The sequence below is a fragment of the Pinus tabuliformis genome, chromosome 4_1 (assembly GCF_031772625.1).
Source record: "Pinus tabuliformis cultivar Carrire ecotype Pingquan chromosome 4_1, CPIR1, whole genome shotgun sequence".
Taxonomy (NCBI): domain Eukaryota; kingdom Viridiplantae; phylum Streptophyta; class Pinopsida; order Pinales; family Pinaceae; genus Pinus; species Pinus tabuliformis.
The window spans coordinates 440,588,720-440,608,856 of NC_142303.1; the positions used below are offsets into that span (position 1 = coordinate 440,588,720).

At 38.8% G+C, this 20,137-nt stretch overlaps 1 protein-coding gene across 2 annotated transcripts in view; it reads right to left on the reverse strand.

Moving 5' to 3' along the window:
- Window positions 1-3,068: 3,068 nt before the first annotated feature.
- Window positions 3,069-20,137, reverse strand: part of LOC149176219 (uncharacterized) — a 212,755-nt gene continuing 195,686 nt past the window's right edge. For both annotated transcript variants that reach the window (XM_089423066.1, XM_089423064.1), the window contains one exon: window positions 3,069-3,294. In XM_089423066.1, the coding sequence (XP_089279192.1) occupies window positions 3,274-3,294 (21 nt within the window). In that variant the 3' untranslated portion in view covers window positions 3,069-3,273. The remainder of the gene's footprint in view (window positions 3,295-20,137) is intronic.

Below are 20,137 nucleotides of genomic sequence, written 5' to 3' on the forward strand. Positions count from 1 at the left end.
TTTTTTTAGTGATTTATTCCAACAAAGTCCATTATTAGTTTATTGTTTTCTTAATTCTATTATTGATTATCACTTTATTCTCTTCGAAAGAACAAGATAGTCACGGGATCATTGATTTCTATATTGAGTTGTCTATGCAGGGTGAAGAATTGTTTGGATGGTTAAAAGTTAGAGTAAAAAAATTTAATTTTTTTTATAGAAGCAATGTTTGAATAATGTTTTTATGGTGGAAATAGATTCAACACCATCAAAAACGTGTAAGATACCTAAAATTTTAAAATTTAATTATATAACTTGGATTTACAAAAATCTATGTCAAATTTCTTAAAATATAGCCCAAATTTCCATAACTTCCCTGGTAGACTATGGCTTTGCGTATTCACATCGGCAGTTCCTATTTCCACCCCTATTGAAATATATATGCGTCTGACATGTGAGGAGAATAGGAGGTGCCTTGCTGCTAACATGCCAAAGTCAACTTTGAAGGAAATATAAATGCAAGGCAACTCCTATTCCCCTCGCATGTCAGACCGCATTTATATTTCAATAGGGGTGGAAATAGGAACTACCATTCACATCAACACATAATTTCTGGGTGAAAGGAATCCTCAGCGTATGAAATTCTTAGACTGCCGTCATCGTACAGAATTTCTGGGAGAAAGGAAATCCTCAGCGTATGAATTTCTTAGACTGCCGTCATCGTACAGAATTTCTGGGAGAAAGGAATCCTCAGCAGGGAACGACTAACGAGCCTGCCATAGGGCATTAAATGCCCGCTCAGCTGCAAGCTCGTTAGCCATATAACACGAGGTGGGGATGGAGTGTTCGGAAAGTCACCGCAGGCGCGTGTTAGATATGGCTAACGAGCTTGCAGCTGAGCAGGCATTTAATGCCCTATGGCAGGCTCGTTAGCCCTTGCCTCCTCAGCTTATGAAATTCTTAGACTGCCGTCATCGTACCAGTGTTACTGCCAGGCCATAACACAGACCATGGCCCCATTCAATGAATTTTTATTCTGATCACACTCACAAGTGTGTTGACGTCATTACACCGTACAAGTCTATTGTGGACAGCTTGTGGCGTGTAAATACCGTGTGTACAACACAGTAATATGGAGAGAGAAGAAATTGAGGTTAAATTTTGATTTGTTGCAATTAAAATGGTTTTTTAACTGCATATTTAGATTCAGCACTCTGAAAAACCCCTGGGATGCTTTGATTGTGCAGAAACTAGCTATCAAACTCGCGATTCCAATAAATTGCTGCCGGATTTTGACCAGAAAAACCTATCGGAAAAACTTCCAAAAATCGCATTATAGACAATTGCATTCTAAATTTTTTTTTAAAGATCAAAACAACTCTCCAGAATGTTCGATAGCGTTGCAGTGTCAGAAAAGTCTGCAGAGCGACCATACCTAGCGTCAGGCTGCCCATACCGGCAGGCAACAATAAAATCAAAGAGTTTTAAATTGGTTTTATTAAACTATATGTCACTGATTTTTTAGATAAACGTTTGTTGTTTGTCAAGAAAACTAGATTCGTATTAAAAGAATCAATTTTTTTTAGGTGTAAATTTTTTAATTATTGAATCTTATTTGATACGTCAAGTTTTTATTAAATGATAAAAAGAACTTTTAAAAAAAACTTGATTTAAGTTTTAAGATGACTTTATGCCATTTTGTTTTTATATATATAGTTGCTTAATTATTTTTTTGAATTATGTAAATATGCATATAAGTGATTATTTATTAATTGAAAAGTCATATAAATTAAAAATATTAATAGCTATAAAAACACATGGTGCATCATATATTTGGTCAAAACGCTTGTTTGGTTATACATTTATATTTTCCAGATTTTAAAATCATAAAAAATAATTTAGTTATAATTTTATTTTAAATTATTATTATTTAAAAATAAATAATATATTATTTAAACATGTGTACATTAAGTATGCAATAATATTCTTTCTATAGAGATTATTAACTTGTAAAGAAGTTTTATTACAATATCATGGGCCTAACATTATGACTTATAAATAACAGATGCCCAAAAATACCACAACATATTTTATGGTCAAAATATTTTAATATATTTTATTGTAATTTAGTTTTATGACATTTTTTTAAGTTAAGAGACACGTTCAACATCTTAGTGTCAGACAATGTGTGCACATTCAACATCTTAGTATGAGGCAATGTGTGATTTGGTAAAGTTGTTAGTCTGTATGATGTGTAACATTCAGTCTGTCATCAAAGTTGAAATTTTGCTCATTCGACCAAAATTAAATAAAAAAAATTAAATAACTATACAAAACATTTAAATAATTTACGCTCATAAAAAATTTTGCAAGTAAGAAATTGGATGCTTCTTAGCTCATGTTAGATCCATATTTAAGATGGATCTATGGTGGTTGGCATAAAAAAATGTGAAAAAAATATTTCATGGTCACTCTAAGCTATAAATAAAATATTTCAATGTAATGTAAATGTATATAAAGAAAAAAAGTATATATGTGCACCAAAATAAAATATTTCAAAGAAAAGATAATAGGGAAAAAATCTCAATTATTTATGTATAAAACTAATCAAAGCTAGATGTCTATCTTTCTTTTGTAAGATCAGCATTGGTGAGGCTACAATAACTTAACGCAACCCATCACTATTTATCCAAGACTATGTGAACAAAATCTCTATGTGTAATTCATTTAAATATTAATATAAAAATCAATATGTAGCATTTTAAAAATATAAGTAATGATTAAAAAAATCACAATGGAATATATATATAGTAATTAAAAAAAATAATACCTTAAGGATAAAATATTTCAAGTAGTCGCACTATTCTATATTTTGATTGCTTTTCACATATATTTGTTCAGATCATTTTTTTAGGAAATCCAATAATGAAAGTTAAGTTGTGTAGTGTATCTAATTCAAGTGGTCAAAATATTAAGCACATTGTTTTAAAAATGTCGATATATTAAGTATTATGTGTTCCCACAAATTACACATTCCACACTCTTCTTCTTATTTTAACCATTAAGGTGAATATCCGGTGCCTAAATGTTTGATGTTTTCCCCTTCCTAAATTGACCTTGAAGAATTTATTTATCACGTCGTGCAAGAAAGAAATTTATAATAGTGAATATTAAGTCCATAGTTTTGCATGCTCATCATCTACTTTATTCATGGAATAATAATAAATCTCACAGTGTTACAAGTTTATGCTAGCCCATGCCTCACAATGAACAACATGTCTCTTCCATGGCCTATCATTTCCAACCTGCACTCACCTATTCCAATGAGAAGAAAAATCATTGTATATCTCAATGTAAGACCATATGAACATCAGAATAACCTATAGTCATTTGAATCATGTGAGTCTCCATGAATATCATTTCAATTCTCAAAATGCTTGTACAAATTTGTTGCATGGTATCTAAATAGGTTCTAACATCCTAAGAATTAACCATGAGAAAAACTATTTACAATCTAAAGAAAACTACCATGATGCTAAAATGATTTTGGATCTCAAATATATAGTGACATTGATATTTTGTCTTTTTAAAATACCACACAACATCTCATAGCATCGACTGTATTGTATGGGTTTAATGCATTTTCTACTTGAACTTTGTTAAATTACACTTAGCTATCCATGGACTCAGAAGCATCGAAAGTGCCAAAAAATGAAGTCCAATGGACATCCTATGATCCAAACATATTCGCAGGTACTGCAAGTGATCATAGAGTTACATCGCCTGAAGATACCATGAGATGACAACATGAAGTGCCTTCAACACCATGTCAGTTATCAATAGGAATCTATATGATGTTATGATCGAAAGAGGCCACGTATAGACGCACTACTCGTGATGCAAACTAATATTTGCAGAACTCATATGGTTCGAGAAGGACATGGAGCATTGAATCCAACACATTGGTACTTCTCATGCAACATCACCCAATTTAACTCTTCATGTGCTAGCTATTCAAACTGAATTTGATGCACTCCCTTTTCCAAATCTCTTACTCTTGTTACGAGAATGATGAAGCCAACTACAATTGAAGAACCTTTTCTAGTACCAAATTAGAAAAACAAAGGAAACACATAAATGATTGAAATATCTCACTAATATATTTTATTAATAGAATCCCATCCACTTAACATGTCATAATAGAGTCCCATTTTATAGTTATGGGATTAATGGACCACATAATAACAAGAACCTATGTTGGAAAATGTAATTCCACTTGTCTCAGTTCCGACTTTCTATGTAAAGAGTATGTTCCTATTCTATAGGAGTGGTTTCGTTAGTTTGGTGTGTGGTTGAGATATTCTCTCAACCAACTCATTGTGTGTCCAATATAGTTTCCCTATCTTGAGACAAAACTTCTTGTATATATGTAATATCATATTTGATTAATGGAATATAGATTTCCTTTATGGACATTTAACATGGTATCAGAGCCCCTGAGGGACTAGCCCTTCCTGGGCTTGGTTCTTTCTGCGCCGAGGGAAATACGTAGAGTGAAAGGGTGTGAATTTTTGTCCATTATTCAATTGTTTTGATGATTACTGTTTACACAAGAGCTCCATCAGGAGGAGGATTGTTCGGATCTATTGCTCGTGGATTGTAGCAGTAACGTGAAGGTAGCATTGGTAACCAGTGGATTGAGGTGGAGCTGCAGCGTTTTGGCTCTGTGACTGAGATCCAACAAATCCTAAGTTGGCAAAGAAGAATCAGGAGGGTTGAGTTGACGTAGGTGGATCAACCTGATCTGAGGTAAGGGTCCAATCTGTCAACTGTAGCGAAAGCCGAGTAGTGGATCGTGAATTGCTGCAGAATTGTGGTGTGTAGCATATCGCCCTCGTGCCATTGGAGCGGTGATATGCTAATCTCATAGTTAACCGATTGGTTTGCTGGTTAACTGTTTTGCTTCCCTTTCATTTGGAGAAGTAAACGATTTGGAAACACTATTTTGGGCATTGAAATTTATGAGGTTGTGAATAGGGAAGCATCTAGATTCAGTTTCAAATAGAACTCAACTTTTGAGACTTCCGAATACCTAGATGTGATGTTCCTCTCATTTTATAGTGGAAGCATGAAAGTTCGCAACAAAAAGCACGAGAGGTCGAGGTCGAGGTCGAGTTTTAGTCTCTGTACATGCAACCTTTCGTGGTTGTAGGTCTAAACTATGTGGTTGTTGTTGGTGTGGAGTGTATTTATTTTTATTGAGGTATCCCTGCTGTGGATCCAAGGTGATGTTGTTTTGCATTGACTGCCCCATGGCTGCAGTAGCAGCATTGATTTGATTAGTGTGGAGTAGCGAGAGTTTTTTTTCACAATTCATGGTTGTATTTGCTCCACTAGTCGTGGTTGTTAAGATGCCTCTGCCGTTTGGATGGGAGAAGCGCCTTGACATGAAGTCAGGAGAATTTTATTTCCATAATTTCCTCAGTCTTGCAAAGGATGCCAAGAATTCGAAAGAGCATCTTGTACATGAATTGAACTTTCCTCTACCACTATCTTGATCACTCAGTGACTCTTGCACAGTTTTCATCAGCAGTTCCTGGAGCCATCATCCCGCTTCATAACATTGCTACCTCTCCCGGTCACCTGCATCCGAAATGATCATGTGTCGTGGTAGACTACGAGGTTTTGGATTTGATGTCATCTCTTCATGAGTGACTGCATGTATAGGTACACCAACAAACATGGCTAAACGACGAATGGTATGAACGAAAGGAGCACATGCAAAAGCAGAGGTTCACCAATGGATGAATGAATGATGCATGCGAAGAGATGTGCTTGTGAACGGATGATCATGCAAAGATATGTTCATGGACAAACAGATGAGCAAACATACAAGATGTGCTCACGAACGGACAAATGGGCGAACATGCACCTTTCGTGAACATATGAGCCTGTCCAGCCTTCCAACATGTAAGCAAGGAGAAACATGCCTAAGCATCATTAAGAAAACCAAAGACCATCAAAGACTTCGCGCACTTTGCCATGCGGAGTTGAAGCTGTGATACACCATGAAGACATCCATCACCCAGCAGCATTGTAGCTCGACATGCACTCCAACAACAACACGAATGTACCAGCACTGTCATGTCAAGTCATGTCACCCACATCTCCACTATGGGCTATGTTGTCAATCAATGTAATGTAACGTGGAAGTCTAAGAGACCCACTTGTTGTACAGAGAGTCATGTAAAGTCAAAAAGTCGTCGAAGTAAAACAGTCATGAGGGTAGTCGAGCAACCATAAGGGTTAGTTTTCACCCTTGGCTATAAATACCCCCTCATTTGTACATGAAAAATACTTTTCACCTCATCTCCTCCCACATAGCTAAGAGAGTTTGTAATCTTTTCTTTGAGGAGTAAGTAGTGGCTCCAACGCCCCGCACTCGGGGTTAGTGATGTATGGTGTAACAATGTTTCTTGGAACTTTCACTTAATTCAGAAGCCTGCTAACACGCCAGCACATTTTCACACATGTATTATATCTGTTGTAAGACTAATCTTTAACACTTGTAATGCATGTTGCTTTAACATGTGTTCTACCTCTGAACTATTTCACTTGTTGTAATACATAATAGATTAATGGAAATGTGTTGTATATGATGTTAGCGTTGTCTCGCCCATGTAGACTACTCTCCCAGACATCAGACAGACCTTTCACATGAAGCTTTTTGTGACAACCATTGCACTCGTTTGGACTCATCCATTGAGTGTTATACGTGTTATCTTGTCTTGTATGTTGTGACTGCTGCATCCGTGTGGACTGCTCCTACGGAAGTTGTGCACGTCCTGTTGTGTTGTGTGTTCCTAGAGGAGTTGGTACTACCTCCTAACCAACTTGGGACTCACTTTCGACCTCCCCCTACACAGTGAAATAACCATTGACACGAGTACACTAGCACTCACTAGGCACACAAACCTCACTTCTCGAAGGCAAAGCAGGCCACTCTCCTGTGCTGACAAGCAAGAATTGAGGCAAACCCTTAAGATAATGGCAACCAAGCCATCATACCAGATGGGACTCCCACACTAAATGGTGTGAAGTCTATTTGGGACTTCATACTGGGGTGATCCCTTGATGTTGACGGATCTAGCACCGTCAACGTTTTGACACTAGAAGGAGGGCCAGATGACAAGTTGAGCCCATACCTATGGGTTGAATCTCTTACCCAATGAATAATACCCAATTCATGCTCCTCGAGTGTTTCTCTCATTTCTCCCTTAATCAATTATCAATCCCCGATGAGCTTCTCAATCACTTGTCCTTGTTAAAGTTTGACGGTGAGGACAAAACGTCTGTAACCGAGCACATTTCTGATTTTCTTCATTTCTGTGAATCTCATGAAATCGATAGTGATGAGCTTGTTTACGTACTCTGATTCCTCACCCTTGAAGGTCGTGCTAGTCGGTGGTGTCAGACCTTGCCACCTGCTTCCATCCATTCCCTTCTCACTTTCGTCATGGAGCTCCATCAAGCCTTCGATGAGTGTGACCACCAAGATATCTATGAAATAATCTCTCATTTAAGAATGAAGCCTGGTGAATTAGTTACGGACTTTTCTACCCACTTCCTTCACCTATGTCGTGAAATTCCTGAGCAGTTTGTGGACCTTGACTTCGTGAGTCAAGAGCTTAAATGCTTGGTTCATGTCTCTCGTAATGGTGAACTTCTCGATTTCCCTTCTTCCTCAACTCTTTTGGATCATGAGACACCTCATGTCTCGAAGAGGGTGCCCCCTCGCAGCGGTTGCAAAGATGAGAAATATGTGCAGCATGTTCCCAATCCATCTGCTCAGCTGTCTCTCGCCCCAACGAAGGAAATTCTAGAATGGTTAGGAAAGTCTATGGTGAAAACTCATCCCTCCATTTTGCAAGAGGACATCACCATTCCTAACCCTAGTCTTAAGTCTAATATGCATCTATGCCATCCTCCATCATCTACATGCCATGACTCCTCACACCATGACTTTCTTGAGCAATCTACTTCACAAGCTAGTTGCACGCACTCTCTTGATTCTCGAGCTGCTGGCTCAAGTTGCAGTCATGTGCAAGGCAGTCTCATCATACAAGCGAAGGAGCAGGATGGTGAAGACACAATCAATTCCTCTCAAAACATTGAGCTTCCATTCTTGATCGATCCTCGATCCATGAATCTTGGTGAAGCATCATGCACAATCAATTCTTCGATCAACCTCTAGTATTGCGATGTCATCACTCCCACACTTTTGTATGTTGTGATGAACACCCAAGCACATCATATGATCTGTTGTCATCTCATGTACACTCTAACACAGATATGGAATGTGCACCAGTCAAAGCAGACATCCATATCGAATCTTCCTCTGCACCTCACTTACCTGTGTGTCCTATCATTCACAACATATCAACATGCATCGAAGACACTCTGCATCCTCTTGCTTCTTCATCTTCTGAGTTATCTCCTCAATCAACATAAGGCAATGAGGTTGTCCATGATGAAAATAGTTTCAACACACAAGACTCTTCCCACTCATCATCATCATGTGTGTTGCATGAAAACATATCGTCAAGTCAGTGTGCTGAAAATTTTGATGAAGCTTGTGACAGAGATGGCTGTCATCTTAAGAGAAGTTTTGAAATCTGTAACAACAGCCATCCTCAAGCCATGCATGATCTGGTTCACATCCCAAAATGAAAATTTTCAATTCTAGAAAGTTTCAGGACATGTAGGGATTCGAGGCACTTCAACGTCCGTTGATGGTTATGTCAGGACCTTGCAGCTCCAGTAAGCCCGACAAACCAACTTAGATCTCATTTCTCATGCACAATCTTCCTATCTGCATGGTTGCACTCGGCGTGGATCCCTGTGTAAAGAATATTTACTGTTTGGGGTATGATATTTCAAAATTTCAAATTTTCACTAATGATTGAATCCATGAGTCTGTTACAACATGTATGTCTTCATGCAACTCTCTTACATCCAGTTCGGGTTGGGAGTGTCCATCCCTCATCCAATCATGGGATAGTGAAGTTGATCATGTCTATCCGGAATCACACTTATCTGATGTTCTCTCTCATAATTAACTCCTTGGTCTTTTTGGAAAATTTTCAAGTCAAATCTGCCCACTCATCACAGCACCAATCTCCCTGTGTGATGACGAGCGCACAACCTATGTTGGGTCCCTATAATACTAGTGATTCCCCCATTACTATTGTAGTTGTATCCCTTATTAATATTGTTGTGCCCCTATTGTCCCCATATTGTTATCACTGTGCCCCATAGAATCCCTCTATTGTTACTTTTGTGCCTTTGTATTATTATTCTTAGGTCGGCTTGGTTATTTGTGAACACTTAGACTCCTATATATAGAAAGGAGGTTTTGTCATTTGAATCATCGAAGAATTGTTCATTTGTGTAATGTAAATGAGGTTGCCCCCTTGAAGAGGCTGAATTCTAAGGCGTTGATCTATCTTTTCTATCTTTTTGTGAGCTGGTTTCATAACATTTGGTATCAGAGCTTTGGATTCTAGGGTTTCACTGCTCCAAATAGGTCATTGTGGAATTTTCACTATAAATTTTTTTCTACGACGTTTCAGAAGCGAAAAAAAAACCCATTTGAGAGGAAATCGCACTAAACCTCGAGTGCAAAATTCAGAGTTTTTCTCGCTATATTTGCGGAGATATGATCTGAGGAATTTGGCCTTTTTGCAGACTCCCTAATTACATTCCAAACAAGTGACCTGGGGAAAATTGTCATAACATTTGTTTTGAGCATCAGATTGAAATTTCGTAAAAGTTACAGAAAGAGGATAGACTTTAGTTTCCTGTGTATATTTTTTAGATTCGAAGGTCAAAACAGTGACACGTGGCACTTCATACAAGTTTGCTCTTCTGAAAAGGTATATAATCAAGTTATCTTGGGAGATTGTGCATAACTTCTTCTTGGAGAATCTACATTCGATCAGACTAGTGGCATTGGAAAGAGGACGCAAAGGGCTACTGCAGGTCGAAATTTCAAAACTGGATGATCCAAAATTACAGAGATACATTAGATTCAATATCGAGCTCCTACAAAGTTAAAAAAGGTGTGTATTTTTTAAATATTTGCATAAGCTTGGTTTGAAAAATTAGTTTGAAGGAAGTCAAAGGGCATAGTGAAGTATTATTATCAGTAATTAATGCCCTGAAGAAAGAAAATGGAAACACCTAGTAAACAACCTAAAAGCTCTAGCATGACTCATGAAGAAGAGGAAGAAATGCTACATGATATATCAAAATTACGAGACCAACTGTAACAAATGTCACTCTCACAAAAGCTAACAGAAGCTAAGATAAATGGTGTGGAATCCAAGATAAATGGTTTGGAATCTAAGATAAATGGTGTGGAAGCTAAGATGAATTGCATGGAAGCTAATAGAATGGCATGGAAACTAAGATGGATGGCATGGAAGCTAAGATGGACGGCATGGAAGCTAAGACGGAAGCAAAGATGGATGGTATGAAAACATTGTTACTAGAAGGGCTTCCTAATGGAAGAAATGTAGGACAGGAAACTCATAATGAGAACAAAAGGAATGTTAATCATGATTTGAAGAATGACAACATGGAATATTTGAAGAAAGACATTGAAGGATTGAAGGAAGGTTTGACAAAGTTTCTACAAGAAAGGCTTCTTAATGGTGAAAATGTTGTAGAGGAAACTCATGATGAGAACAAAAGAAATGTTAATCATGATTTCATAGACTCTAACATTGGAACAAAGACCCACCATGTTCCAAAGGTCGATATGAGGAAGTTTGATGGCAAGGATCTCGTAACATGGATACTACAGATGGAGCAATTTTTCGATCTCCATAATGTGCAAAACACACAAAAGGTACGCATTGCAACTTTATATTTGGAACCAAACCAGTTTGTATGGTATCAATGGCTTTGCTCTCATAAACAAATTGTGACTTGGGCAATTTTTACGGAAGAAATGATAGCACATTATGAGGATACGAAAAACAACACTTTTTTTAGCCAATTGATAAACCTCAAACAAAAGGGTTCAATGATGGAGCACATTGAGAACTTCCAAAAATTGAATATAAGGGTAAAAAATATTCCAGAGGAGAATAGGATTGATATGTTCATAAGGACTTTAAAGGATAACATCCAACATGACGTTCACCTTTGGGAACCTGATTCATTGGAGAAGGCATTCAGGTTAGCAAGAAAAATGGAAAGAAAAATTATGGCAACCAGGAAGCCTACCACTCACAAGTATAAAGATGGAAGTGTTGTTTCCCCTAGCCTTCCACAACCTATAAGGTTAACACCACAAAAATTGGAGGATAAAAGAGCAAAAGGGCTATGTTACAGTTGTGATAGCAAATACACTAAAGGTCATAAGTGTGCCGAGAAGAAATTATTCTACATATATTGGGAAGAGGAGGAATAAAAGGAACAAGAAATGTCAAAAAAAGAGGATATACTCCAAAAACAAACCCTAGATAAAGAAGAAATGAATCTGACCATATCTTGTAATGCATTGGCTCGAATCACCACTCCTAAAACTATCAAGATAGAAGGACATATCAAGAAGAAAAAGGTAATAGTGTTGATTGATTCAAGTAGTACCCACAATTTTATTCATTGTAAGATAGCCAAAGAATTGAATTGCTTCCTATATCCAGCACCAGAGTGTCAAGTAATGGTTGCAAGTGGAGGAACCATAAATTGCTCTAGAAAGTGCCATAATATCAAGCTATCCATGGGAGAATATGTGTTGAATAGCCCAATGCTTTCCATTCCAATGGGAGGTGCTGATGTTGTACTAGGAGTCCAATGGCTACAATCCTTGGGTACAGTAGCTTTTAATTTTCAAGAACTTTTCATGAAATTTTCTACAGATGGAAAGGAAGTTGAATTAAGGGGTATTATAGGGAAACTGGGAAAGATAATCAGCTCTAACGGTATGAAAAAGCTTCTAAAAAAGGAACAACGAGGTGTAATTGCACAATTATGTTCGCTAGAGGTTCCCACATCAAAATCATCTATTTCTCCAGATCTCCAAAAAGTCTTGGACAATCATTCCAAGGTATTTGAGACTCCCAAAGGTCTCCCACCTATTCATGATCAAGATCATGCTATTCATTTAACTCCAAGAAGTGTTCCTCCAAACATCAGGCCGTACAGATATCCTTATACCCAAAAGAGTGAAATTGAACGTATGGTTGCAGAAATGCTAGAGGCTAGTATAATTCAACCTAGTCAAAGTTCTTTCTTTGCTCCAGCAGTATTGGTGCACAAGAAGGATGGATCATGGCGCATGTGTCCAGATTATAGGGAGCTCAACAAGCTCACTATTAATGATAGATTTCCCATTCCTATCATTGATGAATTACTGGATGAATTGCATGGATCAATTTACTTCACCAAGTTGGATCTTCATTCAGGATATCATCAAATCAAATTGAAGATTGAAGACATTCCGAAAACAGAATTTAGAACTCACGAGGGTCATTATGAATTTTTGGTCATGCCTTTTGGCCTGACCAATGCACCTTCTACATTTCAAGGTTTGATGAATTCCATTTTCAAACCCTTCCTTAGAAAATTTGTGTTAGTATTTTTTGATGATATACTAATCTACAACAAGTCTTGGAAGGATCATGTTGAACATGTTGACAGGGTGCTACAACTATTGGAGGAGAAACAATTATATGCAAAAAGCTCCAACTATTTCTTTGGAGTACAAGAGGTGGAATATATGGGTCATATTGTATCTCATGAAGGTGTTAAGGTAGACCCTAGCAAAATTAAAGCCATTAAGGAATGGAAAATCCCAACATCCATAAAGCATCTGCTAGGATTTCTCAAGTTGACAGGGTATTATCGCAAGTTTGTTAAGAATTATGGGAGAATAGCAGCACCTCTAACAACATTATTGAAGAAAGATGCATTTTCATGGACTCCAGAAGCAACAAAGGCCTTCGAACATCTTAAAGAGGCAATGTGCCAATCACTGGTCTTAGCTACACCGAACTTTAGAAAAACCTTTATTGTGGAATGTGATGCTTTAGGAAATGGAATTGTTGTTGTTTTAATGCAAGATGAAATACCCATTGCTTTCGAAAGTCGTCCAATCAAGGGAAAGTATTTACACAAAGCTATTTATGAGAAGGAAATGTTGGCAATACTACATGCACTTAAGAAATAGTGACCCTACCTAATGGGAAGACACTTCAAGGTAAAAACGGATCATGATAGCCTTAAATACTTTTTAGAACAAAGATTATCCTCTGAAGAGCAACAAAAATGGGTCACAAAGATGTTGGGTTATGACTTTGAAATCATCTGCAAAAAAGGGAAGCAAAATGTTGTGGCAGATGCACTCTCAAGAAAGGATGAGGATGTGAAAGCATTGTTGTGCGCCATTTCTATTATCCAACCAGATTGGATAAATGAAGCAAGGGATGAATTGAAGAATGATGAAGAAGTGGGGGCACTTATTCGAAAGTTACAACAAGATTCTGATGGGCAAACTAGGATAGTAAACAAATGTTTGGAAGGATATATTCATTCCTTTGTATCTGATAAATAGATACAATGGGTCAAATGGTTGCCTCTGGCTGAATGGTGGTATAACACTTCCTTCCATGCGGCAACAAAAATGACCCCATTTATGGAACTTTATGGATATCAGCCACCATCCATCACATCATATTTAAGAGAAAATTCGAAGGTTCAAGCAGTGGAACATCACATTGAGCATCAACAACAAGTTCTCCAACTCATAAAGGATAACCTCGTGTTGGCACAGAATAGAATGAAACAACAGGCAGATCAACATTGCAATGAAAGAAGTTTTGATGTAGGTGACTGGGTATTCCTATGGCTACAACCATATAAACAAATGTCCCTCAAGCAAGCTAAAAAGGATAATAAATTATCACCAAAGTATTATGGTCCGTACAAGGTGTTGCAAAAGATTGGTACTATGGCATACAAATTGGATCTTCCTGTAGCTTCTCGAGTACACCCAATTTTCCATGTTTCATGTTTAAATAAGGTTATAAGTGACAAGCTCCCAGTTCAAACAATATTGCTAGAACTTGACGAGGAAGGAAAAATTATATTGGAACCAGAAGAATTTATAGAAACAAGAACTCGACAGCTACGAAATCGATCAATTTCGGAGTATCTCATCAAGTGGAAGAACTTATCCGCTGAAGATTCCACATAGGAGGATGAGAATTTTATACAAAAGCATCTAGAACTACTCAAGCATTAAGGACAACACTTTTTTGAAGGAGAGGGGCATGTTGGGTCCCTATAGTACTAGTGATTCCCCCATTACTATTGTAGTTGTATCCCTTATTAATATTGTTGTGCCCCTATTGTCCCCATATTGTTATTACTGTGCCCCATAGAATCCCTCTATTGTTATTTTTGTGTCTTTATCTTATTATTGTTAGGTTGGCTTGGTTATATTGTGAACCCTTAGACTCCTATATATAGAAAGGAGGTTTTGTCATTTGAATCATCGAAGAATTGTTCATTTGTGTAATGTAAAGGAGGTTTCCCCCTCGAAGAGGCTGAATTCTAAGGCATTGATATATCTTTTCTATCTTTTTGTGAGCTAGTTTCATAACAACCTATCGCGTGAATCAAGTCACTCTCATTTCGCCACACCCCAACCGGTTTCACACATTCACAGTGCTGGCATCCTTTCTACATTTATGTGATGACCATGATGCCTGCGAACTTTTTCGCCAGTTGCAGGTGGGTGTTCTATCATGCCTAGCGCACAACAAACTTGGTTCCCTCATTCAGAGAGTTCGTACAATTGTTCAAAAAGTTTCCTTGTTCATGTCAAACTGGGAATTTGGCGTCTCGACCGACTGGTCTAATTTCTCTTCTATCTTGGGCAGTTGTCATGTATTTTATCATTCATCCAATGAAAGTCGCTTCATGCACTATGATATTCACCATGTAACATCTTTCTTCTTAGACTTTTGTCAAGAAAGTGAGGCACTTTGGTCTACACTGATGGCTATGGTAGGCCCTCACTGTCTTGACATGACTGATGAGAATGACCAGATATATCTATCCGTATCAGATTCCCATCGTGATCCCCTCTCTTGAATCAGGAATTTGTTTTCTCCAAGATCACGAATCTTTAAGAACATCCATCATGGATTTTATGATCCAATCGCTTAATGGCTGGAACAATCTTACTTGGCGAGTCATGTTGCAGGTAACAAGCTTCAGTCCTTCCTCGCATTCGCTGAGAAACTTGGTGTAGAACAGCACACACTTGCAAGAGGCCTCAGAGGTTTGTTGAAATATGGTAGTCACGGAAGAGGTAAGCATGTGTGTTGGGTGGTTGTGACACATTCTTCTGCCCACAGGCGAGACCTTCTCTCTTGTGTGCAAGTTTTTCAAGTTTTTTCATTTTCTGTTGCACACTATTTTTTATCTGTTTAATCGCTCTTATCTTTGTGATTACAGGTTGGGTACGCCTACGGTGGCTTCATTGGAAATTTCATTTCACGTAACCCCTACCATTTAACGTAGGAGTTGGAGTAGTGTTTTCTTTTTTTCTTGTCTTTGCTTTTTGGTTTGCATGATTGTTTGCTTGCTAACTTGGTTGCTTTGCTTGCTTGTTGTTATTTTCGCTTTGTTTGCTTTGCTTACTATTTTTGTTTACATTTGTTTTGTTTGCTTGGTATATTACTATTTTTGTTTCTGAAAATAAGTGCTGCCAACTACCACGTTTTGGCTTTTGAATAGAGTATGTGGCTGAAATTTGAAGAGACTTGTGACACTACAGCACTTGGCCAGTCTTGTGTCCATCTTCTATGCGCTTAGTTATAACCTTCGGCCAATGAAGTCTTAATGGAAAACACAAACTATCTGCAAGGGAAGTTTTGGTGCAACCATGAACCTGTGTCCACACTGGGAAGCCCCATGCCTATACTCAAACTTCTGCTCTATGTGTTCAAGCTCATCAAACTAGTAGAAATGGAGAAGGGGAAATCTAAATGAACAAACCTATGTTAGAGGTCTTACAGGCTTCTCTGAAGGAACAACCTCTTATTCTCTAAATAAGTCGAGATCCCTCTTCCACCCCAAAAATAAATAAGTGCCTACACACACTCCTCTTGAAAAAAACAAAGGTGAAAGAAGAGAAAGGCTTCCTAGACGAAGAGGTGAAGCATGCAACTCCATCGGTGTACTGTCCAAGCTCGCTAGCAGTGGAGAAATGTGTGTATTCTTGCGTGACTCCGTCGGGGTACTGTCCAGGCCTACTCACAGTGGAGCAACACCAGAGATGAAAACTTATACTCTGAAATCTTCAACTCGCGAGCTAAACTACCCTTCCTGAATTCAAAACACTGAGATCAAGCTAAACTTTTGATTGTGTTTGACTGAGTTTTCAAAGGGTGGACCATGTATGTCCATGGGGTAAATGGGGAAGCCGAGGTAACCCAAACATCGATTCAATACTCCCCGAAAGACCAAGGCCTTGTGCTAGTAATGAACTGAACCAGAGAAGTTGGAGTTCTTCGAGTATGTCACCAAGTGTTGTAGCAGATACAACCACCCTCCAAAATTTTGGCTTGCACTGAATTTTAGAGCCTCCCTTGAGAGTTTCATTTGATGACTGCACACACTCGAGTTCACACCGTGATCTCATGTGAGTCCTTACATCCACCTTGCTTATTCATTTCATTCAACTTTCTACATGCTGGTATCTAAGTCATGCTTGCAACCATGTTTTGGTTATGCTCAAAGTCTTCACTTCGTATGTGCTTGTTGTGTTCGCTATGAAGGCATCTGGCACACTCACACATGGAGTCACATTCAATGTTGCGCAAGTGTCATCTCGATCAATGGACGATCAATCCCAAGTGTTGCACTTGTCACTTGCACCGTCAGTCAATCATGTTGAACATGTGTGTCTGGATGGTTTCAGTCATTACGTTGTCGAGTCATGTGAGTGTGTGTTTGCATGATCACCTATGCATCTTTTGATCATTCACACACTTAGTCATTATTGCTAAAGTTCTGATGACCAAACTCCCCTATGACAGCCAAATCGTCACCCCACCATCGACTCGATCGAATGTCAACCAGAACAACATAGAAGCATCAGGCAAGTCCTTTTAAGTTGCGCTGCTCGCAAGCAATTCAATCCACTTTCATACTGACCACCCGGATAATCAGACCTGGAAGTCACCCCGGGACTAAATCCCCTCCAAAATTGTGCAGAGACCACTGAACTTACTCGCTCAGCTGACTGAGGAAATTGCGCAGACAAGCCGGACAGACACCAAGTGCCAATCCCTGTCTCCCTTAGAAAAATGCGCAGTTTTCCCAGTTAGTCATCGCAGCAGTCGACTAACAGCTAATCCTAGCAATTGCATACTTTTCATGAGTAGGCCTTCTGCGACCCAGCAATCTGGCCTCCCAGCCTCAGTGCAGTTCCGTCTGCCAGTAGCTCCTAGCAGCAGACTGCCAGTTCCCCCCAGGAATTACGCAATTTCAGCTGCTAGTGACCCCAGCAGACAACTACCAATTCCCTATGGGAATTGCACAGTTTTGGCTACCAGTGACCCCAACAGTCAATTACCAGTTCCCTTTGGGAATTGCGCAGTTTGCGCTACCAGGCTCCCGGGAAATTCCTCCGAAAAACTACACAGTCTCTGCCTGCTAACCTTCCTTGCAGCCCGACTTGTTCCTTCAGAAAATTGTGCAAAGTTTTCCTTCCATCCCATGTTGACCGCTCGTTCTGGAAACTATGGAGATCTTGCCTACCTTGCCTTCCTGTAGCTCAGATTGTCCCTCCCAAAATTTGCGCAATTTCTTCTTCCAGCCGAGCCGACCTCGTAAACAGTCACTGTCGACTTAGATTGCCCATATTCATCACTCAGTGACTCTTGTGTAGTTTTCATCAACAGTGCCTCGAGCCATCATCATGCTTCACAACCTTGCTACCTCTACCGGTCACCTGCATCTGAAATGATCATGTGTCGTGGTAAACTAGGAGGTTTTGGATTTCATATTGTCTCGTCATGAGTGAATGCAGGTATATTTACACCAACAAACATGGAAAGATGGCGAATGGGATGAACGAAGGGAGCACATGCAAAAGGACAGGTTCACCAACAGACGAACGAATGATGCATGCGAAGAGATGTTCTCACGAACAGATGATCATGCAAAGATATATTCGCAGATGGACGAACGAGCAAACATACAAGATGTGCTCACAAATGGACGAACATGGAACTTTCACGAACCGATGAGCCTGTCAAGCCTACCAACATGCAAGCAAGGAGAAACATGCCTAAGCATCATCAAGCGAACCAAAGACCATCGAATACTTCACGCACTTTGCCATGCAGAGGTGAAGCTGTGAAACACCATGAAGACATCCATCACCCAGCAGCACTGTAGCTCGACATGCACTCCAACAGTAGCACGAATGTACTAACACTATCATGTCGAATCATGTCGTGAGTCATGTCACCCACATCTCCATTATGGGTTATGTTTTCAATCACTGTAATTTAATGTGGAAGTCCAAGAGACCCACTTGTTGTTCAAAGAGTCATGTAAATTCAAAAAGTCATGGAAGTCAAACAGTCATGAGGATAGTCGAGCAGCGACAATGGTTAGTTTTCACTCTTGGCTATAAATACCCCCTCATTTGTACCTGCAAAAGACTTTCACCTTAGCTCCTCCTACATAGCCAAGAGAGTCTGTAATATTTTCTTTGAGGAGTAAGTAGTGGCTCCAATGCTTCGCACTCGGGGTTAGTGATGTATGGTGTAACAATATGTCTTGGAACTTTCACTTAATTCAGAAGCCTGCTAACATGCCAGCACGTTCTCACACATGTATTGTATCTATTGTAAGACTAATCTTTAACACTTGTAATGCATGTTTCTTTAACTAGTGTTCTACATCTGAACTATTTCACTTGTTATAATACATAATCTATTAATGGAAATGTGTTGTATATCCTATTAACGTTGTCTCACCCGTGTAGACTACTCTCCTGGACATCGGATAGACCTTTCACATGAAGCTTTCTGTGACAAATGTTGAACTCATTCGAACTCATTCGTTGAGTGTTGTACGTGTTATCTTACCTTGTATGTTGTGACTACCGCATTCGTGTGGACTGCTCCTCTGGAAGCTGTGAATGGCCTGTTGTGTTGTTTGTTCCTAGTCGAGTTGGTACTGCATCCCAACCAACTTGGGACTCACTTTCACCCTCTCCCTTTACAGTGAAAGAACCATTGACACGAGTACACTAGCACTCACCAGGCACGCGAACCTCACTTCTCGAAGGGAAAGTAGACCACTCTCATGTGCTGACAAGCAAGAGTTGAGGCAAATCCTTAAGATAATGGCAACTGGATCATCGTACTGAATGGGACTTCCACACCAACTGGTGTGAGGTCTATTTGGGACTTCATACCGGGGTGATCCCCTGATGTTGGTGGATCTAGCACCGTCAACAGATGGTGAAGCAATTTCTTGTAGATTCCATGCTTTGACCAAAGAACTAGATCATATTCTAGATGGCATACTCTATGATTTATTATAGATTTAAGATGAAGTCTGAGAGAAATCACATGGTGCCTAGACTCCCACCTCTATTTTGTCAAGATGCATATATTTCAGGTAAAAATGTCATTCATGTAAATCTAGTTTAAAGAATTGGATGTTGTATTGTTGTGACATTTAGTCTAGCCAACTATTGTCACGAGTTTTGTGTCTTTAACTTCAGGAATGATTAACCATGAGATATAATGAAGACATGACAGTGAAGATGGCATTAGACAAATTTAACTTCAGGAATGATTAACCATGAGATATAATGAAGACATGACAGTGAAGATGGCATTAGAGGAGCTGAATGAGAAATTAGAGGATGATGGACAATCGAGTTTGTGTGAGTTAGTGTGAGTTTGTGGAACAGATTCATGGTGTAGTATGAGTCACATATTGTAATTAGGACAAATATACATGTCATATACTCGTTTGTAATGGTTATTTGTGTTCTTGAAATGTTTTATGCACCTGCTGTAAGACCCAAAGAGGCATGCATACCCTTTGT